This window comes from Marmota marmota, unplaced genomic scaffold, assembly GCF_001458135.2.
Source record: "Marmota marmota marmota unplaced genomic scaffold, marMar, whole genome shotgun sequence".
Taxonomy (NCBI): Eukaryota; Metazoa; Chordata; class Mammalia; order Rodentia; family Sciuridae; genus Marmota; species Marmota marmota.
The window spans coordinates 2,785,365-2,812,844 of NW_026000240.1; the positions used below are offsets into that span (position 1 = coordinate 2,785,365).

The 27,480-nt window shown below is 50.2% G+C and overlaps 1 protein-coding gene and 1 pseudogene across 1 annotated transcript in view; one reads left to right on the forward strand and one right to left on the reverse strand.

Annotated features, from left to right (window-relative positions):
• Nucleotides 1-13,902, forward strand: part of Xxylt1 (xyloside xylosyltransferase 1) — a 160,983-nt gene extending 147,081 nt beyond the window's left edge. Inside the window, exon 5 of the mRNA XM_048794620.1 lies at nucleotides 12,392-13,902. Within this exon, the coding sequence (XP_048650577.1) occupies nucleotides 12,392-12,788 (397 nt within the window). The 3' untranslated portion in view covers nucleotides 12,789-13,902. The remainder of the gene's footprint in view (nucleotides 1-12,391) is intronic.
• LOC107143076 lies at nucleotides 4,779-5,560 on the reverse strand (annotated as a pseudogene).
• Nucleotides 13,903-27,480: the final 13,578 nt, after the last annotated feature.

Sequence of the window (27,480 nt, forward strand, 5' to 3'; positions counted from 1 at the left end):
TTTTTTTGAAGGGAGAGAGAGAGAGAGAGAGAGAGAGAGAGAGAGAGAATTTTTTAATATTTATTTTTTAGTTTTCGGTGGATACAACATCTTTATTTTATTTTTATGTGGTGCTGAGGATCGAACCCAGTGCCCCGCGCATGCCAGGCGAGCACGTTACCGCTTGAGCCACTTCTCCAGCCCCAGAACCTACATTCTTAATGCCCACATCCACGGTACTTTCTTTCCATGCAGTTGGAATCTAACACATACCTTCCTCCTTGCCCTCCCTTCCCCAGCACCCCAGCTGATTGCGGATCCCTGGCAATGGAAGGAGGTGATGCTGGGCCCTCCTGGCACTCATGAGCATGCTGCTTTCAGGAAGCATCTCCCCAGGGGCCTGCCCAGGGCTTCACAAAGTGAGAAGGTACAGCAAGCATTAGCATAGAATCAAGCATGAACACAGAATTAGTATAAAATGTGCAAGTTGCTATGCTACCTATTTTATGGTCATTTTCAGAATGAAATGATGTCATTGTTAGTCTTGTAATCTTTATCTCTTCATAAAAATGATAAGAGTCTCTTTTTTCCCCTGATAGGGTCCTCGGGTAGTGACCTTGCCATTCCCAGGGAGCTTGTCAGAGATGCAGCTTCTGGACAGGAATTGGCATTTAACAAGACCCCGAGGATCCCACTCACCCATGGCACATCTAGGAAGGACTGCCCTTGACAGACTCTTGCTGGCAGGACCTGGGTCTGGTCTATCACTCTACCCTGCAGTGCTTTGCTCTTGCCTGACAAGTAGGAGATCTTCAGTTTTGGGTCAACAGGACAATTACTCTTTTTACCTTGACTGAGACCCATGCCACAGATGTTCAGGACAGCAAGTAGAGGCAGCCCAAGGTGGAGTTCTGCTTAGATGGAAGGTTGCTCAGATGTTTTTCTGGGCCTGAAAAGCCACACACTTCGCCACAGCCTGCTTGCCCTTGCTGCGGCACCGTGCCATCCTGTGCTTTTGTGCCCAGGGAGCCCCACCAGGAACACCCCCATCTGTGAGGGAGGGTGAAGGGTGTTGGTATGGATGAATTGAGTTCAAATGGGGACACAAGGTTAAATTCCACACACCCCTCCCTAACCACCCTTACCGCTCCTGCTGCGTTCTGCTCGCTGTCCCGGAAAACACTTCACCGTGTGTTCCAGGCACTCTCTCCTGTGACCTCTAGTGCCGTGGGGCTGTTGGAAGCAGTGAGCCAGTTCTGAAGGTGACTCTCTGACTTTGTCTTCACTCTGACTAGTATCCCTCCCCTTAGCCTAAACTCAGGGAAGGGCAGGGCCAGGGCACTGAGCTGGGGCCTGCGCCCCAGGCCTGCCCAAGTGCTCACAGGTCTTCACTGCTTCCGTCAGAATTGAGCTGCTGCCTGACGGTAACATAAAAGCCCCAGTGGGAGCAGGCTGGGCATCTTCCGGCTGGTGCTAGGAAGGGTAATGTCCAAAAGGTTAGGCCTGCTTGGGTCAGGTTCCATCTGGGCTTCTTCATGCCTAGTCTGTGTCACACTGAGCATCTGACTATAGACAGGGATTCCAGGGCTCATGGGGCCAGCTCCTCTGCCTCACCTTCTCTGTCCTCACCTTGTGAGAGGTCAGGCTTCCTCTAGTGAAGACCCCTCATCAGCTCTCCAGACAGACCAGGGGCACATTCTCCTCTCCCCAACTGCCTTTCTTGTTTCCTTTTTTCCTTCTTTCCTTCTACCTTTCTTCTTTCTGCCCTTCCTTTTTTCTTTTCTCCTCCCAATGATTTCTTTCTTTCTTAGTTCTGGGCATTGAACCTAGGGGTGCTGTATCATTGAGCTATACCCCTAGTCCATTTATTCATTTATTTAAATTTTGAGACATGTTCTCATTAAGTTTCTCAGGCTGGCCTTGAACTTGTGATCTTTCTGTCTCAGCCTGCCAAGTAGCTGGGATTATAGGTTTGGCTGCCACACTCAGCTCCTTAGCTGCCTTTCTAAATTATTATTCCAGCACTTTCTTCAACATTCTCCTCTTTTATGTTTTTATACCCTCTAGTGTTAGAATTTCTAAGTCCTTTGTTCATTCATTCATCCATTAGTCTATCCATTTGAAACCAACAGTTCTAAGGTAACTTTTGTCATTCAGATGCAGTAAAACATAAAGATGAATGAGGGACATTCCAGTTATCAATCCATTTCCCCCCACTCATGCCCTCAGTACTCTGGAGAACCCTTTTATTCATTCGTTATTGATTTCTGGTAGTATTACCCAGAGACCCTTGCACCTAATTCTCTCTTCCTCAAAGCCTGTTCACACCCCAGCTCATCTTTCACCTCTCACTCTCCTGAGGTCTCTCACTATCCCTAACTTCAGATGTGCCCCAGGGTACCCCTCTTCTTGGCACCTCCTCTGCCTGGCTCCTCTGCTTTTCCTGATCTTAGACCTAATGTTTTCTTACTGCCTCAGTTTCCTCACTAGAAGCTCGAGACCATGGGACTGACCTTATTTGGTCATTCAAATATTAGAGTTCTTGCAGTTAGGTACTCAAACATGGCCTGGCATATGATAAGTGTTCACTAAATATTAACCATCACTGTTATCATTTCTGCTCTTTCCCTCAATATGTCTCTGTCTATCCTTCTCTGGTGTGTACATTCCTTTCTTCCCTCTGACCTCTCTTTACAAAGTGATGCCATCTGCCTTCCCTGTATCTGTTCCCTGCTTTTCATGTACTCCCAGTACAACATACATGGCCTCTTGGTCTTTACTGCCCACCTCTGCCGAAGGTCACTGTGACCTCCTGCACATTGTTAAATTCTCACCCTCTTTAGCTTTCAGCTTGTAGTGAGGTCCTCAGGCCAGCTAGACCAGAGAGGAAGCCAGGAAGATCCAGGAGCATCTGCTGGTGCAGAGAATGGGAAGAGGTGGGCCTAGAGTCCCAAGGGGCCCATGAGAAGGTTTCAGAAAGTAAGGATGGGGTGTTGCTGTCACAGAGAGATCTGTCTTAGCTCCCCATCACTGGAGCAGGATGCCTCTAGGGACAAGGTTTATGGAGGGCTCAGTGTATAGCTAAAATGGGGTTTGAAGACCTGTGGCCAAGGTAAGGGAAGGAGCAGAGGGTGTCCTTATAGCTGGGGCAGAGGAAGAGGATGTGGGTGGTGAGCAGCAATGATGGGCAAGGAGGTGCCACACTATAGCTGCAGGGCTGTGATAGATGGTGGGGAGGCAGCTGTGGACACCTGGAGAGTGGGGTCATGTGCATCCCTGGGGACCAAGGAGACTGCAGCAGGGTTGCTTTCTATTGTGGATGGGGGATTGAGGTCCTTGGTGCTCTCTGATGTGTCATTCTGCACAATCAGAGCTTTTGAATGAGAGGCAGAGTGGGCCATTTACATGCACACATGTGCTTCCTGTCTCCTGCTACGTGATGTTCTGCAGCACCTTGGGTTTGCAATAAGGCCATCACCATATGAGGTCCCTAGACCTTATGCCTCTAGAACTGTGAGCCAAAACAAACCATTTTGTTTTTAATTTTAAAATGGGCAACTTGTTTTTTTGGTTTGTTTATTTGTTTTGGAGGAACTGGTTCTTTATTTCAAAAGGACACTCGTCAACATTCAGAATCAAAACACTATTGGTTTCTCTTTCTCCTAAATGTCCCGAAGAAACTACAACAAAGGAGAGTACATTAAACCAGTAAGCTTCAGAATGTGTACCTGCAGGCCTCACAGAAACCTCAGCTCAGGTGGGGAAAGAAACTTTGAAAGGTCAGCATACTGCCAGCATACCCCAACCCTCAAAAAGCAAAGTTTCAAGTTAATATAAAATTTTAAAATGTTGTACATAAACATTGTACAAACACAATGAGATGGCAGAATGGGACGGCAGCTTCAGACGCAGACAAGGGTGATGAGATGAGCTTCATACGGCCAAGTCAGTGGCAAAAACAGCCTTTCTTTCAAGACAGCAGAAGAGCAATTTAGCAGTCACCTCCACATTGAGAGGCCCATGATCCCTTCTGTGAGTAGCTGGGAAGAGGGTAGAAATGGGACAAAAATTTGGTCTGAGATCTAGCTCAGTGGTAGATCCCTTGCCTAACACATGCCCGGACCCTGAGTTCAATTCCCAGCACCACAAAATAAATAAATAAATAAAATTTGAAAAGTCTCAGAAATCTCCCCTTCTTAGTTTATTTATTTCTGATGGAAAAAGTGAAAAATAAAAATAAAGTTTTCCAAAAATACCTTAAAGCCAATTCAAAAACCAAAAAACATACCTGAATAGTGTAGGTTTTGGTCTTCGGCTAACTTGTCCTGGCCTTTCTGGTTTGGCTGGTATTTCATGCACAGTAATGAGGTTTCCCATAGCAGAGTCTTTCCCTGGGCTGTGTTTGGCCCATACCTTTTCTATCCTATGGAAAGAACAATATGGATTAGGCTGGAAAGTTACCTTCCAAAAATGAGAAAAGAATGAGCTTGCTGCCTCAGAGCTGTGGAATAATTTGGAATGGTTCATAGATGATTGCTATTACAATTTAAAAAATGCAATTACAAAATGTGGACATCACAACATGCTTTTAAAGTCACTTGGCATGGTGCTCATTCCCTTTTTCTGAAGGCTTTTAGCCTCTAGCCCAGCTGGAATCTCTGGGAAAAGGCAGAGACATTTTGGTGAAAGAGACAAGGGGTTGGAATAAGAGGACTGCTGAAAAGAGAAAGCAGCTTCCTGTTGAAGATCAGTCCTCAGTCAAGGTCAGCTTGGGCTGGCTGGTTTCAGGCAGGTCAAGCTCAGAGGCAGGAGCAGCAGGGCCTGGAGCTCTGGCTCTCATTCAGGTCAAGCAGTCTGGCCCAGCGTCCTCTGTATACAGAGGTCTCCTCTTTGGTGCACTTCAGCTTATCTTCCAAATCATCAGTTGTCTTTTCCAGTTTTCTCAGCAAACTCAGCACAGGTCTCTGCCTCCTTGAGTTTGTCAGTAAGAATCTTTCTCTGCTCGCACTTGTCTTCCTTTTGAGAGTACTTTCCTTCAGCAGCACTCACACACTTCAGGCTCTGGTCCATCAATCTGATCTGCTCATCCATCTCTGGGCAACGGAACTCTTGACAGCTCATCTCATTCCTCCGTGTGTTCCAAGTCTCCTTCAATAATCGTTAAGTAACAGCCACCTCTTCACACTTCTGTCTGCTTCTCTGTGGTGTGCTCAGCCTCTTTGAGTTGGATTTCCAGTGGTTCCATCCTTTCCTCATCTTTGAGGTCCCAGTTTTCACTAACCTTTGGGCCTCTCACTCTCATTAGCAGCTTTTTGGCTTCCTCCAGCTTCTGCAGGATGATAGCCAGGCACCTCTGGGCACAGGTCAGCTCCCCTTCAATAAGATGGGCCCTATGGTGCGAGGAGGCTGCCTCAGCCTCAGCCTGTTCCCCAGCCACCTTTCTTCCGCTGCCTACCTCTCCTCTGTGTCATTGGCTGATGCTGCACAATCTGGATCTTGTGTCACCACCTTGAGGATGGCGATCCTGGCCAGGGTGCTCACCCGGCCAATGATTGGTCTTTGGCTTCTGCTTTCTCTGCATGGCATTGCAGCCACTTCTCCAAAATATGCAATTTGTATCACCAGTGCAAGGCTTTCGAAGGCATCATCCAGGTAGAGAAGGCCTAGAGAAGAACCATTTTGAAAGAGGATGAGGAGTGGTAGAGGAAGGTTGGCTGGAGGTACCTCTACCAGGTACCTGGGTCACAGAGCTAGGTGACAAATAGTTGGAGTGGGCACACTGGGGCCTGCAGATCCAGCTGGAAGGTCCACGTGGTCCTGTGGCTTCTCCAGGATCCTAACAGCAGAAAAAGAACCCCAAGCCTGAGTCTGTACCAGCCATGCAGGTTGTCAGTGTAGGGGACAGGTGGGTGGGGTTACCAAGGCCATATATCTTTCCTGGCTCCTCTTCTTCCACCTGCTGAATGTCAGAACTCTCCAGAATTCTGTCATACCTGCTTTACACTCTGTGCTAGTGACCTGAACTTTTTCATATCACTATTCTTCTTGCTGTCACCAATAGAGACTGAGTGGGACATTCCCCTTGCCCCCTGCCCAGATCCACTCCTCCCAGCCTTTGCTGTTATTAGCTCTGTTCACCTTGAAGGAAGCCACTGCCCTCCATCTTTCCCCAGGTCCTCCCCATGCAGCCCACCCAGAGCCCAGCCCAGCTTGGCACCTCTTTGCACTGCAGTTGTGTGTGAGATTGAGTGACAGTGAATTCCCCAGGCCCCACAGCTCCCGGGACAGGTGTGGGAAGACATCTGAGTGACCAAGATACCCAGGCAGGCCAGGCATGGGGAGCTGTGCATGAGGAGACAAGCCTACTCCAAAGGCCTGAAACTTTGGAGGAAGGTGACACCTCCCAAGGGCCCCCGGGAGCAGCAGCTCAGGGCCCTGGCTGGGCCTGGCCCTGGGAAGGCCTCAGGCTGACCAGAGGGCTCTGGAGAAGAGGAGGATCACTGGTACTTGGAGTGCCGTCTTATAGCAGGTCAGGTCTTCTGTCAGGGCTCTTTGCCCTCCAGGATTCTAGCACCATGGTAGTTTCTAGTCCCACAGAGATAGATTGGTCATAGCAGGCGCAGTTTGGGGAACCAACAGACAATGTGGGTCACCTTTATCATGCCAGGGCAGGAAGATATGATGAAACAGAAACCTCCAAACTGGCTGGATGGACAGAAGCTGGTTGCTGAGGTGCCACCACACCCCGAGAGGAGCCTGGCAGGCAGGCCTATTTGTAGCATCGGCCCTTCTGTGGCTGAGTACCCACAGTGACAGGCAAGGCCACTCTCCCTGTGGGCACAGATAGACATAGTCTGCACTCCTCTGCTGCTTCTTTTTTTTTAAAATACCTTCATTTTGTTTATTTATTTTTATGTGGTGCTGAGGATCTAACCCAGTGCCTCACAAGTGAGGGGCAAGCCCTCTGCCACTGAGCTACAACCCCAGCACCATGCACTCCTCTGCTTCTAGAGGCCCACTGTGGACCTATGTTACCTATAGGCCTGGTGGCCCACTCCAGGCTTTTAGGTTCCAGATTATAGATATCCCACTGTGGGGAGTTCACGTGGGGCATCTTATCTCCCTGTTTGACTGTCAGCATCTCTGGGGTACAGGGTGTACTCACGCCTCTATCTGCTGGGCATAGAGGTGCTCTGGTGAATGCTCAGGGATTGGTAACTGATTCCTCCTTTTCTTGAGGGTCCTCTGGTTGCTCCTGTGTGTCTCATAGAACAAGGACCTGTCACCGTGTGGGCTCTGGACATCTGCCTGCTGGCTGTTCCATGCCCCTACCTGAGGCCCACATTTCCAAGCTGCTCTGCCTTTCCCTTCTCCAGCCATGGGTGCCTGCCTCCTTCTGACACCCTCCTAGACAGGGCTGCCCAGCCCATCATGACTCATTCTCTCAGTTGGCAGGGAATTTGCCAGCTTTGGACCCCACCAGCATCCTCAGGTGTGGCAATAGGTGAAGGTGAGCTGTAATGTTTTTCTCTGTCTTCATTGCTGCCATGTTATGGGTTGAATTGTGTCCCCCAGAATTCTGTATGCTCAAGTTCTGACCCCTGGTACTACAGAAGGAGTGGGGTCATCACATATATAATTAAGACAGGTTTATTCTGGAGTAAAGTGGCCTCTAATCCAATGATTGGTGTCTTTATAAAAAGAGGACTGTGGACACAAAGACACCTGCACACAGGGAGCAGCCCTGTGAAGGGGCCAGAGATGCCAGATGCCAGGGCAACAGCAGCAGGTTCCTCCCAGGGCCCCGCTATCTTGAATTTGCAGCACCAGAAGCAGGAGGAGGTAAGTGCCTGCCTTTGGAGCTGGCTTTGCTTTGGCGCCTGAGCACACTATCCCAGAGAGCTGGGTGGATTTGTGGGTAAAAGGAAGTGCCCACTCTGCTGGTGTTGCAGGTGGCTCTCTAGAAAACTCGGCTCTTGTAATAGCTGTACTCCAGTGCCCTGTCTCAAATCTCCGTCCCCCAGCCAAAGGCCCTGATGGGACAAAGTTCCAAGACACAGATTTTGGGAATGCATACAACTGCCTTCCAACCCCTGGGCTGACTGTAGTCTGTTCTGATCCTGTGTGTGGATGGATGTTAATCCTGTCAGTCAACAGACAGCACTTACACTCTCCCTCAGACTTCTCCAGGTTCTGTCTTTTCCCTGAATCCCCATTCCCAGGCTGGGCAGATGGCACAGAGATGCCAGGAGTGTGCAGAACAGGGAATCTTGTAGCCTCCAGTGCAGAGAGAGGCCCTGTGGAGGCTGGAATGGAGGCTGCTCCTTCTGGAGGGATGAGAGGGGTAGAGGGCGCCTAGAGGAAGCTTATGAACCCCTGCAGCTTGTCTGTTGGGTCTCTGTCCCCAGACGCTCTTTCTTCTCCTGCCAGGCCTCCTGGTTTTAACTCCAAGCCCCTGGCCCCAGCTCTACCCAGGGGCCCTTCAGCTTGGGAAGCAGAGGGCCTGCTGGTCCCTCTGTCTTTCTGTGAGGGATTTTGTAGTTTGGAAACTCAGTTGCTGGCCTGCAAACAGGACTGGTGCTTGCCACCTAACGTGTCTCTTACAAGGTTCTACAGATAAGGGCAGGAACATGCCCCACCAGCTATCCTCTCCTTCTGCCACCCCATGCAAGCCCTGTCATTTGGGCACGCACTCCTTCCAGCTGGGAATGTGTAAGGTGGAGGGGGCCATCCTGCAGGGTGGGAAAGCCTTCTGAGCACTGCCTCACTGTGCTACAGGGCCTGTCTTGAGAGCAAGGAGTGGCGGTGGTGGTGGTAGCGGTTGTGGTAGTGGTGTTGGTGTTGTTGATGGTGATGGTGGAGATGGTGATGGTGGTGGTGGTGGTGGTGATGGTGATGGTGGATATGGTGATGATAGTGGTGGTGACGGTGGAGATGGTGGTGGTGGTGACAGTGGAGATGGTGGTGGTGGTGATGGTGGTAATGGTGGTGATGGTACTGGTGTTGGTGTTGGTAGTGTTGGTGTTGGTGGTAACAGTTGCCTTTTCTGGGCTGACTGTAGTCAAAATTATTTCAAATACCCTTTCCATAAAGATGGGTTTTCTTCATGAAGGTTAGTTCATTAGTCTTAATGGTCTTTTAAAATGATTATTAGTTAGGATGATTTCCAAGGAGGGAGAGGAATCTTGTCCCTTGTGCTGTGGCTCTTAAGGTGACCATGGAGGATGGGAACAAGCCACAGGGTTTACACTATTAGGCAAAGTGGCTAGGTGTGGGCATGGGAAGTTAAAAAAAGAAATTTCTGGCAGCTCCAGGATTCAGAACCAGGTATCCACGCTCATACAGAGGTTTCCTGCAGCCCCATGCCCCTGTGACCTGCCTTGTAGCAGCCCTTGGATCTGCCCTCTGAGCCGTGAAGTGCCAGTGGTGGCTGTATCCTCTGATGGTCTCATCCCTAGTGCCCCTAGTCTCGGGCTGTGCCAGCCAAATTCAGAAACGAGATTGAAATCCAAGTGCCGCTCCTTAGAACATTAGCCTGTGGGTTCTGAGGCGGTCAGAAATAACGGGACCTTGGAGATTAGAATCTCTGGCTCAGACACACCGAGGACCTCTGTACTTTCTCTGTTCAATGCAGACAGCAGTGTCTGGGAAGAATGTCAGCAGGCTTTGCTGCCCTCTGACTCTGGTGTGAGGAGCAGTGGCAACGCCTTGCAAGGCTAGCGCCCACAGCCCCGCGTCATAACTGAAGCACTCCTTGCATGAGCTCTAGCCCTTGCCCATCCCCATATCATGTCATTCTCCCGAGCCTGAGCCAGTGTGGCTCAGCCAGGAGAAGCAGCTGGCATAAAAGACAGAGCACCTGCCATTCCCCAGAGTGCTCCATGCCCTGTGTTCTTGTGGGTTCGCTTGGGATGGTTGGAACACTGTGAACCATCATTTTGTGCTTCGAGGATCATCAGTTCCTTTTCAGGCTGTTTCTGCCTCGGCAAACACACTGGGAAATTTGGATTTCCAATTTCCTTTCCCTCCTTTGCTCCTGATAGTTCATAATGTGCTGATGCCCCAGGCCTGGCCCTTTGTTATAAAATGCCTCTTGGTGCTGCCTGTATGGCCACACTGGGCTTCATGTTCCCAGATAGCCACCAGGATTGTGGCCTCCACTCAGAGGATGTTCTGTCCTCCTCCCTCAGCCTCTGGCTCCCCTCCTGAGCCCAGTAGGTCACCCTTTGATCACTCCTTCTGCCGACAGGGAAGGTGTGAGGAGGCTGCTGGTCTTGGCTGGAGGTTGGCAGGTGCCCAGGGCTGTGGGTGGCCTGCCTGCCCCCAGTTTGGTGAAGGGCTGAAGGCCATTAGTACCCTCTCTGTGGGAGATGGAGCGCTCAGTGAAGCCACAGGCCCGGCCGTCGTAAGACCATGTCCTCGTCCTGCTCCCTGGCTCCACGTGCCACTAGCGGCTGTGACATCTCATCCACACCTACTTTCCTTTGCCCCTTGTCAGGAGGCCCTGACGTGCCTGACCCTGCCTAAGGAGCCTGGCCCCAGAGCTGGACCAGCTCCGCCCTCTTCCGGGTCCTCTGGGAGGGAAGAGAGGAGAGGGTAGGGTGGGCGGAAGGAAGGGGGGCGGGACCTGCTTCTTGCTTCCCTGCTTCCTCTCTGGTAGATGCACCTGTCCCGACCCCTTGACAGGTGAGTGAGCAAGTTGGTGGGGGTGCACCCTGGGTGGAGGGTCCCTCCTCTGCCATGCTGTGGTGGCTTAGATCTGCCTGGGAGAATCCTAGCTTGAAATTAACCGCTTGGAGGAAGTATGGCAAAAATGAACAAGCAAGCAGTTGCCAGACTGCATCCCAACACTGGGATCCCATCACCGCAGGCTCCTGTGGCTGGAAGGACCGTGGCATCTCAGTGTGCTCTAGCAGCTTATTTTTGCCAGGGCGGCTGTTATCAGCAGGCAGGCGCCAGCGCCCTGCTCCACTCACAGTCTGATTATGGCTGAGCTCAAACAATGGACTGAGTGTTCCGCCTGTGAGTGTCCTGAGGGAAAGCTTTTCCCTCACCAGGATCAAACGCTCGGCTCCCTTTGTGATATGTGAGGCCACAAGGCAGGCTTGTCTCTTCCCCAACACGACAAGTGCTCTGGATCTGGAGAATGGCCCTGCAGCGGGTGCCCTGGGCCGGGCTCTGTTTTGATTTCCACTAGGCCTTACATGTCACCACACAGATCCTGTCCTGCCATTGGTTGGAGTATCTCTGCAAGAGGCAGAGGGGTGTTTGCAGACTGGGGAGCAGGTGGGTGAGGTTTTGATACCTTCCCTACTCTGAGGACCTAGGTCCAGCCCTGCCCCTCACTGCCCACAGCAGGCCTCCAGCTCTACTCCTTCATCCAAGGCAGGGCTGTGCTGGTTGGCCTCCGCTCTGTGTCATGGGCTCAGCTCCCCAGCCCTCTCCTGCCCACTCTTGCAGCACACAAGTCCTTGACACCAAGGAGGCTGGAAACCAGAGTGGCCAGCACTGTAACCATGTCACTCAAAGGAGATTTCTAGCTCTTTCTTCCCTCCTCCAAAAGGAAGCGTTTGGATGGAGGACGTAGACAGGTCCCTCTGGCTCTAACACACCATGAACCTAGACTGGATTTCTAAATCTGACATGGAGATTGACATTGAAGTGACATCCCCTCCCAATTAGCCAAGGCCCACTTGGCTCTCTATAGCTGCTTCACCCTAACTCATAGGTGTGTGTCCAGAGCGGTCTCAAGTCCCTGGCTCTTGCCCAGCCTCTCAGATATGGTAGACTTTGGGTCTCCCTGAATAAGGGTTATTCCAAAGCAGAAAATTGATTTCTTTCAGCCTGAGATTGACTTCCTATATCTTCACAGCTCACCATTCAGGAGCTCTCCTCCTTTCTACCTTCTTCCTCTTTAAGATCACAGACAAAGGTAGAAAGTTCTGCCTGAGTTGTTACCATCTGAAGAATATGGACTTTGGAGCCAGAAGATGATAGGATTTAGCCCCTAATTCTGTTATTTCCCAGCTGTGTGACTTTGGGAAAGTTACATAACCTCTCTGTGCCTGATTTTCTTCAACTATGAAGTGATGTGTCATCTCTTAGAGCCCTCATCTCTTAGGGTTGTTGTGGGGAGCAAATAAGATAAGGCAGTACAGTGCCTAGCACGTGCTAAATCTGTACAGGTGCATGACGAGGACAATGAAGATGATGACGCCAACATCATCATCCTGAGGTGGCAGTAGATAGTGGAACAGCATGGGGCTTGGAGTCAGGGACCTGGGGTCAGACTTGCTCTGTACTCATTGGTGGTGGGAAGTAGATTTCGAGTCTCGAATGCCGCGAGACAGACAGCAGGGCTGACAGGCAGGCTCACCTCCACGGGGCTAAGTCTCTCCTTTCCCCTTCACAGGCACACATTCTGGCAGTTCCGCCATGAGAACCCCACGACCAGGGTGGGGGGCCCTCCCCCCGATGGGCTCCCTGGCTTCAACAGTGGGGTGATGCTGCTGAGCCTGGAGGCCATGCGCCAGTCCCCGCTCTACAGCCGCCTGCTGGAGCCCGCGCATGTGCAGCAGCTGGCCAGCAAGTACCACTTCCGCGGCCACCTCGGGGACCAGGACTTCTTCACCATGATCGGCATGGAGCACCCTGAGCTCTTCCACGTGCTGGACTGTACCTGGAACCGGCAGCTGTGCACCTGGTGGAGGGACCATGGCTACAGCGACGTCTTTGACGCTTACTTCCGCTGCGAGGGCCACGTCAAGATCTACCACGGGAACTGCAACACCCCCATCCCGGACGACTAGGTGCATTTGCACCGCCTGCTTCTGCTCTGGGGCAGGCCCCAGGGAAGTATCACCCCCTGGAAAGACTCTGCAGAGACTCCTCCAGGATCATGGTACTGCAGATCTGTCACCCAGCTGGTCACTGTCCTGAGGCCACCCAATGAAGACTGGCCTTTGCATTGCTGGTGCTCAGGACCTTCTTCCTTTAGAGGACCAGGCATCAAGAAGCACGCACACATAGACATCTTCCTGTAGGCTGGGAACAGCATATGAAGAGAGGGAAGGAAAGAAAGTGGTGCCCAGGTCCTTAAGGAGCCAGAATGCTTTGAGAAACTGCCTTTCTTGGACCAAATATAAATTTAAATTGGCAGGCTTCTATTTTATGAGAAAGAATAAACAGTACCACTGTGGTTCCCACTGAGCTCTGGATGAATGAGCCAGGGTTTTAACAAGCAGTCCAGAGCTGAAGCTTCCGGAGGAGGCCTGTCCTTCCATGTCCTGACCTCAGGAGCTGTGTGCTCCCTCAAGACACTCACGTGGCATGGCACAGGCTGCAAGATTGCCACCTCTCTGAGGAAGGCCTCCAGGGCCAGCTGGGGCCCATATAAAAGTTTCCTTGCTGTACCACTTAAAGCTTTATCCCCCAATAACATCCCAGAATTCCATTATCCCCTATCCATCCAAACCAACTCCAGGTGACCTGATTGTACTAAGAAGTCAAATCCACCATCAAAGAACAGAGACTGGCCACCCCAAGGACATGCAGTGCAATCATCAGGCCTGGGAAGACTCATTCCAAAGAATAGCCCAGCAGTTCCCACTCGGAAGGGGTGTTGCTCATAGGCTTCTAATTATTCTAGTCTCTGTTTAAAAAAAAAAAAAAATCACTGTACTTTCCTGTCATGCCACACCAGACCCTGTACCCGAGCAGACATTACAGTGTGGTTGTCTTTCTTCTTGTGAGGGCTTCTCCTGTAGGCAAGCTGCAGACATGAAGGCCCTGGGGTCCCATTTTGTACTTGAGCTGATGTCCTTGGGCAAGAAATATTGTAGGATTTTCATCTTATTTTTAATTTTGTTTACATTTTATTTTTTTCATCATGGATGAGAATAGCTAATAAATAATCTTTGAGAACACAGTGGTTCATGTTGTTTGTTCTCCAAACAGTATTCAGCCACATGAAGCTTCTGAAGGAGGAGTGCAATCAATATCATCCAGGTCCCCTCTTCACCTGAATAGGTGTTGCAGCCTCACAGCGGGTCTCTGAGACCAAAGAGAGGGCATGTCTGAGGGCATCAGGGAGGTAGGTGTCTGTTCGGTTCAAAATGCAGAATGATTTCATTCTAGGTACTGATGGGTCTGTCTGCTCCTGGGAGCAACCCCACCCCGACCCCCAGGACCACCCTCACCCCCCTCCCCTGCCTCTAGCTTCCCAGCCCCGCCTTCCCCATTCCATTGAGCCCTGAGTGGATGAGGGGAGCATGGCCTCCCCAGCCCTCTGCAGTGGCACAGTCAGTCCGTTCTCTTGGTTACTTGATTTCCTATTTATAGCTACCAGTTATTGAGCGCCTGCTGCGAGCAAAGCACTGTATGAGGGGGATTTATATATGCTGTTGATTATACTCATGAAAACCTCAGGAAGGTAGTTCTGATTCTGAAATTGACTGTAAGAAAATGTAAGAGACAGGGCCAGAGTCACACACAACATGAAAAAGCCTGGAAGCCACTTAAAATATTGAATAATGAAATAGATAATGTATGCTGTGGCCACATAATGGAAGACTTTATTAAAAATCATATTTGAGGGAATATTTAATGCATCAGGAAATGCGTACAGTATACTATTGAGTAAAAAATAGATGGAAAATATAAGATTTATATGACACGAGCCTTTATTTTGGAAATTACATAAATCTATGTAATTTTTAAAATATCTGTATGAGTTTGTGTACATAACAGATATGCACACACATAAAACTCAGTATGTGTAAAAGAGACGAGGGGTCAAGCCAGTTCTGCTGTATTTCATTAGTTGAACTCCTAAAAAGCCATGTGTTTCAAATATCACAATTAAAAAAACAACAATAGAAAAAAAACTTTCAGTGCCGTGAGGAATGTGGATTAAAGGCTAGAAAATTTTGGAGTAACAATAATCAAAGGATTTTTCTGCAGTAATTTCAATAATTAAAGTATTTCTAAAGCTATGAGTATCTCTTGTTATTGCAAAGAAAATTAATAAACTCATTGTTAAAAATGGTCAGAAGCCCAACAGCATCTCCCACTTACTTTTGAGATCCCTCTCCAGGCGCGCCCTCTCCTCTGTCCCCAGTGGCTGTACCACCTGTGGTGAATGACAAAATCACACACCACAGGAAACCCAGCAAAGCCACATTTGACAAATCTTGGAGTGCTGGTTCCTGCATGGGGTCCTGTTGTAACCAGTGTAATGCAAACGTAATTAATTGTGCTGTACTTAATTTGTTTCATGAACACTTTCACTATTGAGTGGTTTTCATGAAAAGAACAAAAGTCTGAAAAGAGAATATTTCTGGGTACTAAAATTAATTTTAATCTTCATCTATATTTTGTGTTTTTATAATGAATATTAATCTTAATGCCACACACTTTTAACTACACTCCTCTGCAATTAAGGCAAGTAGTAGTGCTGACCTTTTTTCAGCTTGTGATTGGCTGTGGCTGACATAAGAAAACATAATCTAGGTCAAGAAGGCTCCGAGTCCTCAACTTTCCCAATGGATGCCCTGTTTCTCTAAATAAAAGTAATCTAATAATAGTAGCTCCAGAGCCTGCTTTCATCTTGCAGATACTGTCATCTTTTGTGTGTACACAAGGTCCACTCCACAAGTGATAATGGCCTTTGGAAAGCTTGTGGGCTGGTTGTTGAGGTTTATTCTTGTATGTGTGTCAAGCCAGGCAGATGACAGCCTCCCCATCAACAGCATTTCCTCAAGCCACAGAATAACATGTTGGTACAGTGGGCTCCCGACCTAGTGCACACCAGGTGCAGGGGCAGCTGGCGCTTGGTCCCTGCTTTGAATAAAAGCCAAACCTTTGCTAATTTTAAAACTCTTACTGGCTGATCTTAGTTTGGGAGGCCCAGAAATTGGGCTAAGTCTGGATTTGGCAGGACAGACATCTCCAAGCAGGCAGTGTGGTGTAGTGGAGAGAGCCACACTCCTGAGACAGGCACCCATCTCTGAATCCACCCTCTGTTCTCACTAGCTGAGCCATCTTGGACAAGCAAGTTCACATCGTACCCATTTCTAGACATAGGTAATAAGCAGGGGCTGGGGCTCTTCATGGGCTCAAAGGAGGGTTGGAGGAGGAAAAAAGATATATAAGAACTTGGTAAGTGACAAAATAATGCAGAGATGTAAGAGGAATTCTGATAATTATTACTTAAAATATTCTTTTTAAATAAGAAATGACTGACATCTGGGGCTCATACAATGTGCTGTTAGCATCTCCCTAAGCCCATTGCCCAGCCAGGTACTTGCTTGGAGGCTATCCACTGTTCTCTTTAGCCACCCCACTCTGCAGAGGTCCGGGGATGTAGAGGTCAAAGGCAACCACAGCTCACAGGTAGCCTATTGAGTGTGACTTAAGCAGTCAGGGGCTAAGCTACCTCAGCTCATGGGTAATTTTTCAGGGGGTCCTTGGATAAACTATTCCCAGCTCTAGGCCTAGGTTTTTCTTTGTAAAACCAAGGTGGTGGGGGTAACTGATTGACCAGGTCTCTGAGCAGCACCTCTACCCCCAGCTCTTTTTGGAGCAGCACCGCGGGGTTCATCCGTGCTGTAGTAGGGAGTCCAGATCTCAGCAAACCCTGCAGACCTCAGCCCACCATTCACCAACTTGGAGTTTTTGCCCATGCACACTAAAACTCACGTGAAATTTATTGTCAATACCCACAGCATGCCCCCAAACCCCACAACATTCTGGACAAGCAAAGTGAGGGGTGCAGACTAGCTCCAGAGGGCTATATGGACCCCGAGAAAATGAGCTTCCCTCCAAGGGCCCCAGTCCCTCCACTTATGGTCAGTTGGTAGCTGTGCCGGCTGCAGTCTTGTCTTAGCTCTTGGCCGTGTGCCCAGCTCTCCGGGCCTCCCAGGCCGAGCTGCTTGGGATACAGACCCACAGCCCTTAGGTCACACCTGGAGAATGGCTGAGTCCCAAGGCCTTCCCAGAGAGATCAGGGGAGCTGCCCTACAGGACACGTCAAGTAGCACCCGACCAACCATTCTCTGAGTAGCTTGTGCAGGGCAGAAAAACCTTCTAGAGCAAAGTGCAGGCTGCCGGCCATGGGGGTGGGCTCAGCGCCCACAGAATGTCTACTTGTACCTCCATTCTGAGGGGGAAGAGGACCCCCCCTACGCAGACACTCAGCAGCCAGCTGAAGACCACACAGTATCAGAGCCAGCGGGGCCTCTGCATGCCTTTGAGGCCAAGCAAAGGGTGTTCTAGGGGCTTCAAAGTACTTTCCTAGAGGTACTTGCTGGGAGCGCAGCAAGCCCTGGAGCCAGGTGGGTTCTCCAGTGTGTGTTCTGTTGGCTCAACCGAGAGCTCCTTCCTGAAAGGCAGACATCGCTCCAGCCCCACCCTGAGCCCCGAAGGCCTTTGCTCCTGATACTGGGCACTGGCCTGTGTAGGATCATGTGGGCGTGGGGCCTGGGAGCCCTTCTGGCCCCCCAACAGAAGCAAATTAATGGCACACTGCTGTCCCCTGTGAGCACCTCCATTGTTATTATGTATTCCCTTTTCTTACCACATCCCACTCCCAGCCCCCAGCAGACCATCATTCCAATGTGTGTCCTGTGTACCCTTCTGTGTTCTCAGCACGGCACTCTTGTTTGGAGTCCTCGTGTTTTGATCTAGGTAACTCCAAATCTGCCTCAGGCTCCCTCCTTCCCCACTCAGCACCGCCTATCAGACCCCCACAGTTCTGCTTCCCCATTCCAACGCCCTCCCTTCTTCCCCCACCTTGATCAGGTAGATGGGCGCCCAAACCCCTGGCCCACGCCCTCACCCCAGCCCTATCATCCTTGTCCTGGCTCTTCGTGACCCTGGCGAGAAGTTCTTCATGTTGTAGATCCAGGAGCAAAACTGCCAGATCACAAGGTAGGTGGATACAGGGGCTTCTATTTTTGAGCTAGGTTTGACCCAGGTGCCAGCTGCTGAGTGGCAGCCCCCTCTCTACCCTCCCCAGGATGAACCACTGCTCTCTCTTTGTGCCTGTGCTCTTGTTCACCTGTAGGTCATGATCATAGTCCTCCAAAGCGTGTGACCCCCCAGCTAAAACCGCCTCTGTGTGATTGCTATTATGCTCTGTGGGAAGAGGCTAGATGAGAGGCAAGACCCCTTTCCAGTCCTCAGTCCTCCCTGGATGCCCTGGGCCAACGGAACACCCCCTGGGAGAACCCACTTGGCTCCAAGGCTCGCTGTGCTCCCAGCGCTGCTTGAGTGGAAGGAGGGTGACCCATGTGAAACACCTTGGAGCCCCTAGAACACCCTCGCTCCCTCACACCCTGGCTGGTCCCCAGTGCCACAGGCCTCTGACTCCAGAACCTTTGTGAAAGCCCTGTGGTCAGCCAGGGAGTGCTCTGGTCTTTGGGCCCCAGCCTGGTGTTCATGCATGAGGGTACCCTGCTCTCACTCAGGGCACCACCTCAACCACATTCAGGAGGCTCTTCTCCCATCCAGCCCAGCCCAGCCCAGCCCGGGTTCTTCCCAGAGCCCAGAATAGCTTTGCACAGGTGTGGAGCTGAGGCTGAGGCTTCCCACTGGACGTATATAGAGGGCCTGGGCTGGCAAGGTGAGCTGCCTGGGCAGCAGGTAGCCCTCTTTGTGCAGGAAGTTCTCTTTGGTGGCTCTCCTCTTCCGCCTTTCCTCCCTGGCCCTGTCTCCCTCCCCAGGGGCCTCTTGCCACCCCACAAGCTTTGAAATGTCCCAGCTGGGGCTTCCACTGTCTTGCTGGCACCCACCCCACTCCCACCTCTCCCTGCTGGGTTTCTGCTGTTGTCAGTGGGTGGACTCTGAGATGGGGAAGCGTGTGGAGCGTCCCGGGAAGTGCTGTGGGAGGGGAGGGAAGCAGGGTCAGGCAGAGAGCTGTGCAGGAGTCCAACACAGGCCTCAGCCCATCCCACTCAGGGAGCTGGGATAGATTTGCAAAGAGGAATGAGGCCCTTACCTGAGCTCTGTGGAAATATGAGCTCTCTTTCATCCAGACTCTGGGTATGACTCGGGCTATGAGGATCCTCAAGGCCTTTAACACTCGCCTGTCCAGTCACTGGGCATCCGTTGGCCTCAGGGTTTGGGCTTCAGCCAGGATAATCCTTAGGACTACACTCTGAGCCATCAGCAGCCAACAGTTCAGGGCATCAAGGTCCCATCCTGATGGGGGTCTGGGCAGCACACCACAGTGTTCACTCCAGGAGCCCTGTCCCTGTAGGCCCAGCTGCCCACAGCCCCCTCTGTATTGTCCTCTTTGGCTTCCCTCTGAACCACTCTCCCCTCAAAGGCCTTTAGCCCTGGGCATTTCCTGCTTCTGCTCTGACCTCTTTTGGGCTTCTTAGCAACCCCACCCCAGAGTGGGAGAGCCCAGGCTCAGGCTCGTTGTGTAGGCCTGCCATGTTAACCCTACCCAGACTGCTACAGCCCAGCGTGCCCCATGGTGTCAGGCTGATCCATTGACAGCCCCAGGGAAGGTCATCTGCTGTTTGCAGGGAACAAGATCCTTCCCTTCTGTCCCTTCACTCAAAAATTAGATGCCTACCAGAGCCCACAGGTCCACAGTGGTTCTGTGAGTGGCTCTGGACACAATGACAGGCTATAGGGATGCTGCTCAGCAAGAAGGACAGGGCCTCAGCCCCCTTGGTGGCAGGTGACCTGTGTTCTCCCTGGGCTAAGAGCCCTGCTGTTTCCGGGGATGATGCCAGTGTTGTGAACCTCCTCCAGGGCTACCCTCTGCTCACCGGGGACGGGGGCTGGATTTCATGGAAAGAGCACAGATTCAGAGGGAAAGAATTCAAGTTGGCATCCCAGTTGTGACAGCCCCGAGCATTGGTTGGATTCTGGAGTTATAGTGGTGACGAGTGTGGACCATCTCCATCCTGATGACACATCCTACATGGCGAGGAGGTCTCACTGCCTGGGCAAGAGCTCTGAGTGGGAGCCAAGTGTCCACTGAAAGGGGTACCCCCGATTCACACTAGGGTGAAGGATGTCTCCTTGAGGACATGATGAGACCCCCCAAATGTGCCCCTGTGAGAGACAGTATGGTTGTGTGTCCTTGACTTGACCTCTGAGTCTCTCTCCCACACCTAGATTCCCAACTTCACACAGGGAGGTACTGTTTTCTGGGAATGAGGAAGTTACCTGAACTCTGTTGATAAATGTGAGCTGTATTCTGTCCAGGCTCCGGTGGGACTGCAGCCACTAGGATTCTGAAACCTGCCTTGCCAATAACTTGTTGTGTGCAAGTTACTCTCACCTCTGGCCCTTGCTGGCCTCTTCACTCTGAGCCATCGCAGCCAGAGTGAAAAGGCCAGCAAGGGCCAGAGTTAGTCAGAGCCTGCAATTCAACACGGAGGGGGAAACAAACCTCTGAACACAGTCAGCATCCTCATGTTCCAGGGAATCAGCCCACACAGGCATGGTTTGGGTGAGACAAGATGGGGCCTGGGTGGTGACCCTGAGTCTTCTCAGGCTGGGGCGTCTGGACCGGGAGTTGTAGGTTGTTGGTCCTGCCAGAGGGTTGAAGTCTTGGGTAGGGGTGTCTTGGTACTAATAGAAAGAATGTGGGAATTGTGTGAAGCGCAGAGAGCATCCCCCGACTCAGGTCTGTGTGAGCACCTTCACCTCCACCTGTGCAGAGAGCAAGCTGAATTCAGACCTAGACAGTGGCCCTTGAGGATTAAGGAACAACAGCCCAGTCCTTGCACTTCCCAGAGTGCCTTCCCCGGATGTGCCCAGAGCCTCTGCAGCCCCTCCCATCTCCACCTCCTTTCCACCGCCTGCTCTTCTGTGGGGCCCCAGGTCGAAGCCTTCAGCTGGTGTTGGGAGTCCCTTTCCATCCCCTGTTCCACCTTGTGTGTCCCCTTAAGTGTGGTGGAGAATCTCTTCTGTCAAGAATTTCTTGTAAGATAAAGCTGTGGGATGATGGACACCTCCTGAGGGAGTGAGAGGCCTGGAAAACAGGGCTCCGGGACTGGTGGCCTGCAGGAGGCCATGAGGCTTGGGAAAAGTGTCGGGGCCTGTTGAAGAGTCGTGAGTGAGGGTTTGAGCACATGAGAGGCTATAGGAAGAGTGTTGAGGAGAAGAACAGGATGGTGACATTGGTAGCAAGGAGGTGCTCCGTGGGGCCTCCTGGCAAGGAGAACAAGTGGCCCTGACTTACATTCCATCCTGACTGCTGCACTCGTGCTGCCGGGAGCCTCCCCAGGCTCCAGGGCCCAGGGTTTGTGTGGGCGACACCTAACATGGCTCAGAAGCCTGCGAAATCTGCCGCCCTCAGCCCCACCCCTGCTGCTCAGGGTACTTTTTTGTTATGGTTCTTTTTAGATACACATGACAGTAGAGGGTATTTTGAGGTATTATACACACATAGAGTACACCTTCCCATTCTTGTGGTTGTACGTGATGTGGAGTTTCACTGGTGGTGTGTGCATACATGAACATGGGAAAGCTATGTCCTATTCATTCCACTGTCTTTCTTATTCCCATTCCCCATCCCTTCCCTTCATTCCCCTTTGTCTAATCCAATGAACTTCTATTCTTCCCACCCTCTTATTATGTGTTAGCATCTGCATATCAGAGAGAACGTTGAGCCTTTGGCTTGGGGGGGATTGACTTACTTCATTTAGCATGATAATATCCAGTTCCATCAATTTACTGGCAAATGCCATAGTTTCATTCTTCTTTATGGATAAATGATATTCCATTGTGTATATATACACCACATTTTCTTTATCCATTCATCTGTTGAAGGACACCTAGGTTGATTCCATAGCTTAGCTATTGTGAATTGAGCTGCTATAAACATTCATGTGGTTGTGTCCCTATAGTATTCTGATTTTAAGTCCTTTGGGTAAATACTGGGGAGCTGGGTCAAGTGGTGGTTCCATTTCAAGTTTTCTAAGGCATCTCCATACTACTTTCCAGAATGGTTGCACCAATTTGCAGTCCCACCAGCAGTATATGAATGAACCATTTTCCCCACATCCCCCAGGCACTCTTGAAGGCAGGAATTGTGGCATCTCTGTGCTTCCAGCACCAGACCACACTGCTTGGCACATCATGGGCACTTAACTTTTTGTTTGACCAGTTGAATAAGAGGAGATCATGCCTTGGTATCAGGAGAGAAGGGGTCACAGTAGACTTAGTAGGAGCATGGGGGAAGAGTGGGGCCAGGACCGGAATCACCCTCCTCGTAAGATGCCCCAGGAAGGGGCAAAGGAGGGAGGAGTGAGGACCCTGGGCAATTGGGAGAATGTAGCATTAGGGCAAATTTGGGGGTGTATGGATGGAGGCCCAGAAACAGACACTGAAGGTAGGAAGGGCCCCCTGTCCCCACTAAGGGATATCTCTGCAGTCACATTTGTCTTCTCATCTAGCTTAATAAATTCCTGGAATTTGACTGTCCCTTAGGTGATTGTTTTGCCCATAAAATTCCCAGTATCTGACTGGACGGTGCCCTAAAATGTACTGTTATCACAGATGAGTGGGGCCCAGGTGGGGGGATCCTTGGAGTGCAGTTGGCCCTGGAGAGGTGCCCAGGGGCAGTTGGAGGTGTGCCACAGAGGCCTCAGGACCTCCTGAAAGAGGAGCAGAGACGAAGGAGGAGCTTGAGATGCTGTGTCTCTAAGCCCACCTCCCACCCATCCTCCGCATAGCCCACTGGGAAACCTTTACTTCCTGCCCCTGTGACTGTTCAGGCCCCAGCTTCCTGCTCCTCTGTAAATAACTGTGGGAGCAGACGCTGTGAAAGGCTTTCCATCCTCCATCACCCCCTCTTTCCCTAGTCATCTCAGTTCCTATAAAACACACCACAGAAGGCACTCCTGGTACCTCAAAGGCAAACAGGGACACAGAGGCGGGAGGGCTGGTCTGCCTCTGGGCTGGTCAGTTCCCAGATGAAACCACACACTTGTGGCTGGGCCACAACCCTGAAAAGGAAGTGTTTAATAAAAGGAGCTTTTGAAAGCGCAATACAATATTCTTTAAAAATTACAGTTGATTCTTAAAAAGGAAGAAGAATAATGACCTTAGCAAAATGAGCAAGAAACTGTCCTGACCTACCCAGGACGTTGACCAGAGTCAGAATGTGCTGTGATTTCTCCTTAAAAAGGCATCCAGAAACACCAGAAACACCACGACCCCTGCTTCTTGCTGTACTCATGGCAGTGCGCCCTTTACTCTGGGGTAAGGTTAGCAACCCCAGCCCTCCTCCTCCCGTCCAGGCCTCTTGGGGTCAGTGGGGGTGACAAGGGTGAGGGAGCAGTGGAAAAAGAGTGGTTCTCCTGAACTCTTTTTGTTCACGGGACTTTACTGCTCAAAAACAAGCACTATGGAAGGGTCTCACCTGCATGACTTTGTCTTACTTTACAGCAGCGACCCCCTACGAATTAGAAGGGAAAAGAACTATTGCCACAGTACATAAAGGGGAAACTGAGGTTTAGAGAGGCAGAGATACTTGCGTGGCAAATAACTTATACTAGGGCAAAGGACTTCTAGCCCCAAAGTATTTTATCACTCAAGAAGTGTTTATTGAGTTCCTACTAAGTACCAAACATGATTCTAGGTGCCAGAGACACAGCAATGATCCAGAAGACCTGGTCGCAGTTGGGAGTACCCTCACCAAATCACCCACCAGAACAGGTTTACAGTTCAGGATTTCTGCCCAGCCACTGAACTGCCTCCTGAAACAACTAGTGTGGACTCTTGTCTCCTGTAAAGATCTTCTGCATTTGCCATAGGGGCCACTCTTTGGAGCTGCCTTGATTCAGTGTCCCACAACTGTAATGCTTTTTCCCCCACATGGATGCTATTTCCTTTGACCTGGATATCAATCTGGTTTTAGCTAACAGAGGAAAAGAGTGAGGGGCTCAGAGGAGCCAAGAGAAGAAAGTAGTTTAAGAAGGAGGCAGTATTTAATCGAATCCTGTGGTCCTGGAAAATAAAGTAAGGATTGAAATGATTCTTGGGACATGTTTGCAATACAACTGAAGATGTCATTTTAAACTGTATGCTTTAGACACAGATTAGGCGGCTGTCTCCCCCAGTGTGGATGTACAGGGAGCAACTCACTAATCACTTGATCACCTCTTCACACCTGCCCAAGTGAAGAACAGCTTCCTGGCTTGTGCCCACATGGACTGTGTGCTGGAAATGGCTCCTGGTGGCTTGGGAGAGCTGGCTGCTCATTCTCTGGGAATTTTTCAATCTTGTTAAAAACAAGCGCTATTACAAATTGCATTGTATAAATTTTTGAGTAAATAAATTATCTTAAAAACAAAGGTAATCAATATCCAAGACTCACCATAGTTACTTTAGTGCATTTTGTTCTCTGTCCTCTTGAAGTTATCTGTTGTGGGAACACTACATGTTCAAGTTCAAGTACACTACCATGCACCTTCTCCCATCTCCATGATGGTGACACCACATTGGTAAATTATATTATACCACAGAAATTGGCAAATGCCACAAGCCAGGACTTTTGATTCCAGACAGCAGGCGGTTATGTATGTATCAGCAGACAACTGCTTGTACAATTCCTTGCATATTTTTCTTGCCTGTACAGATGAGTGAATGGGCAGACAGTTAATGGATGGATGGATGATTATTTGTATGGTTTGGGGCTTCTCTTTTTAGTCCCTGAAGCCTGAAGACTATGTTTCCAGGGCTTGAAATAGCAAACCATGCTAATAGTCTCATGTAGCCTGCCATGGGCCTGTTCTTAGCTGAGAAACATTTTCTATTCACTATCTTTTCCACAAACACAGAAAGTGAAGAGCTTGCTTTGAGAAGTGGGACTACATCCACTTAATTTGCTAGGATAAGTGAAGCATTTCCTAGGCAGGACAGGGATACTCTTCTCTTCTTCATGCCTGTGGGTGGCTTTGGTGCCAAGCTGTCCCGTTCATTTCTTTGCCCACATGCAGCCCTGGCACGGCAGGCTGATAGGACCACACCTCCGTCGATACACATGTCCTCATTTCTAGAGCTTCATAGGCAGCGAGGCTGAAGGAGGAGTCATGCACACAACTCAGGGCTTGCAGAGTGGCCACCATGTAACGGGTGGAGTGGGGCCTGTATCCACTGTAGAAACAAGTTGGGCCACCATTTAATTGCCAGTATCTGCCCCCTCCTGTTTCAAAAGCCATCGGGAAACACCCAACACCATTTTCCAGTCCCCTTGAGATGGTGGAGGAATGGGTTCTAACCCCAGCTCCACTCCTAAAACCCCACAGAGCCCTAAGTATGATCACTCGCCATACTGGACCTCATTTTCCCTTCTGTAAAGTAATGAGATGAACTTAGATCAGCATCTATCAAAAGCTATTTTGGGAGAAAAATTATCTGGTCAAAAAAAAAAATTTCTTGGAAACTGTTTAGGAAATCCTGTGCTCACCCTGCATCCCTTCCTTGGAGAATCCCCATGTCCCCCAGGGCATCCAAGGCCTGATGAGTCCGGCAGGAGACGACCACATCTGTTTTCAACATCCTAAAACTTACTTCATCACAGAACCTTTTGAGAAAACTGCTGTTCTGGAGTATTAAAACCTCATTGTAGATTCAGGTCAAACATCTTTGGCAAGAATTTTTACAGATGGTGGTATCTCCTCTGTATCAACCTCAAGGGGCAGGTTGACATGAGGTTGTCCCAGCATTAGTGGTTCTGGGTTTAACACCTTGGCTAGGACAGACCAGCTGAATCTCCCTAACAGAAAGGGTCCCTTTCCCTTTCATTGGTATACTTTGAGACCATGTGAATATCCTGAACCCAAATATCTCTCTCCTACTGGTCTCAGCAGCTGGTAACATGCCTGATCACTCCTGGGGGTTGACAAGTGGTGATGGGTGAATTCTGGGTTCCTCCTGGCTACCAGCCTGCTTCTGGAGAGAGGCACTGCCCTCTCACCTTTACCTTTTAGCCCAGTAGTCTTAAACCCTGACTGATTTTTTCCTTCTTTTTCATACTAGGAATTCAACCCATGGGTGCGCTATCCCTGTGCTACATCCCCAGCCCTTTTAATGTTTTATTTTGAGATAGAGTCCTGCTAAATTTTGAGGCTGGCCTTGAACTTGTGATCCTCCTGCCTCAGCCTCCTGAGTAGCTGCGATCACAGGTATGTGGCACATGTCCAGTTCAGGCTGCACATTTTAATTACCTAAGAGCTCTTTTTGCCTGCCCCTCAAAGTCTAATTTTTGGGTGGGGTTCAAGCATGGACCTTTCAAAGCTCCTGGTGATTCTGTACAGCCGAGTGTTCAGCATTGCTGCTCTGGGTTCCGGGAGCTGAAGAAGGATTTGAGGCACAGGAATGGATGTCCCAGGGAGTTTCCTAAGGTCCCTCTGTCTGTGGGGCTAGGACCAGGAGGAGCAGGTGAGAACGCTGTTGTGAGCATCCTGCTGAAACACCAGGAAGAGGAAGGGAGTTCTGAGGAACAACACTCATGGATAAAAGGCATTTTGATGCTGTAGACCCAGGAGCTGTCTTTGAGGAAGTTTATGGGCTGAAGTTAAGAAAAAAAAAATGATGAGCAATGCTGTTTGTGCGTGGGGCAGGGCTCTGTGCCTAAAGAGTCTTCACATCCCTCAAAACTCACATTTGGGAATGTTGGGGAGGGCAGAGGAGGACTGATAGGTTGGACAGGAGAAGAGGCCAGGGCCAGACAGGGGCCCCCACTGCATCTGTCTTGAGGTGCCCTACCACTGGGCCACCAGTGTCTGCCTCTCATCTGCAAAGTAACTGAAGATCCAAGAGGGGAAAATGCTCATCTTGAATTATGATTCTCATTAGTTTCAGGATTTCTCTTGTGGTTGGCTTTATTCTGCTGTTTGTTTAAATAACCTAAATACATAACTGTCAAGAATAGTAGGCAGGTAAGAGCACAGAAAGAGGGTTTTGGCCTAGAGGGAGCCCATTACCTTCAGGTTGGACTCTGGGGTACCTGTCCACCCCAGCTGGAGTGACTCAGAAAAGCCCATCCAGAGGTGATAGCTCTGGCTTGGCACCTCTTCTTCATGCAATGGGAGTAGAAGGACCTTTACTGGGGGTGCCTAAGGCTTTCCCAAATAGCAGGACTCGTAAGGCAGCTAGAGGTTGACATAGGCACCAGGCCCTGGGCCTCTCCCCTCAGCTCAGCAAAGCCTCAGGAGGTCTGGCCGAGAGCCAGTGAGGAGCTGGCTAGACCTCCCCACCCCTGCAGACCCCCAGACCTTTATCCTGGATTTACAGACCACTGCAAATCTGGGATAAAGAACATTCCTGGGGCAAGGGATATAGCTCAGTTGGTAGAGTACTTGCCTTGCATGCTCAAATCCCTGGGTTCAATCCCTAGCACCACCACCAAAAAAAAAACAAAACAAAAAAAAAACATTCCTCATTGTGAAAGGTAAGATTTCATTTTAACTTTCCTCCATCTGTTCTACATTTCCATCAAAACATAATATTGCCACCCAACCCTGAGGG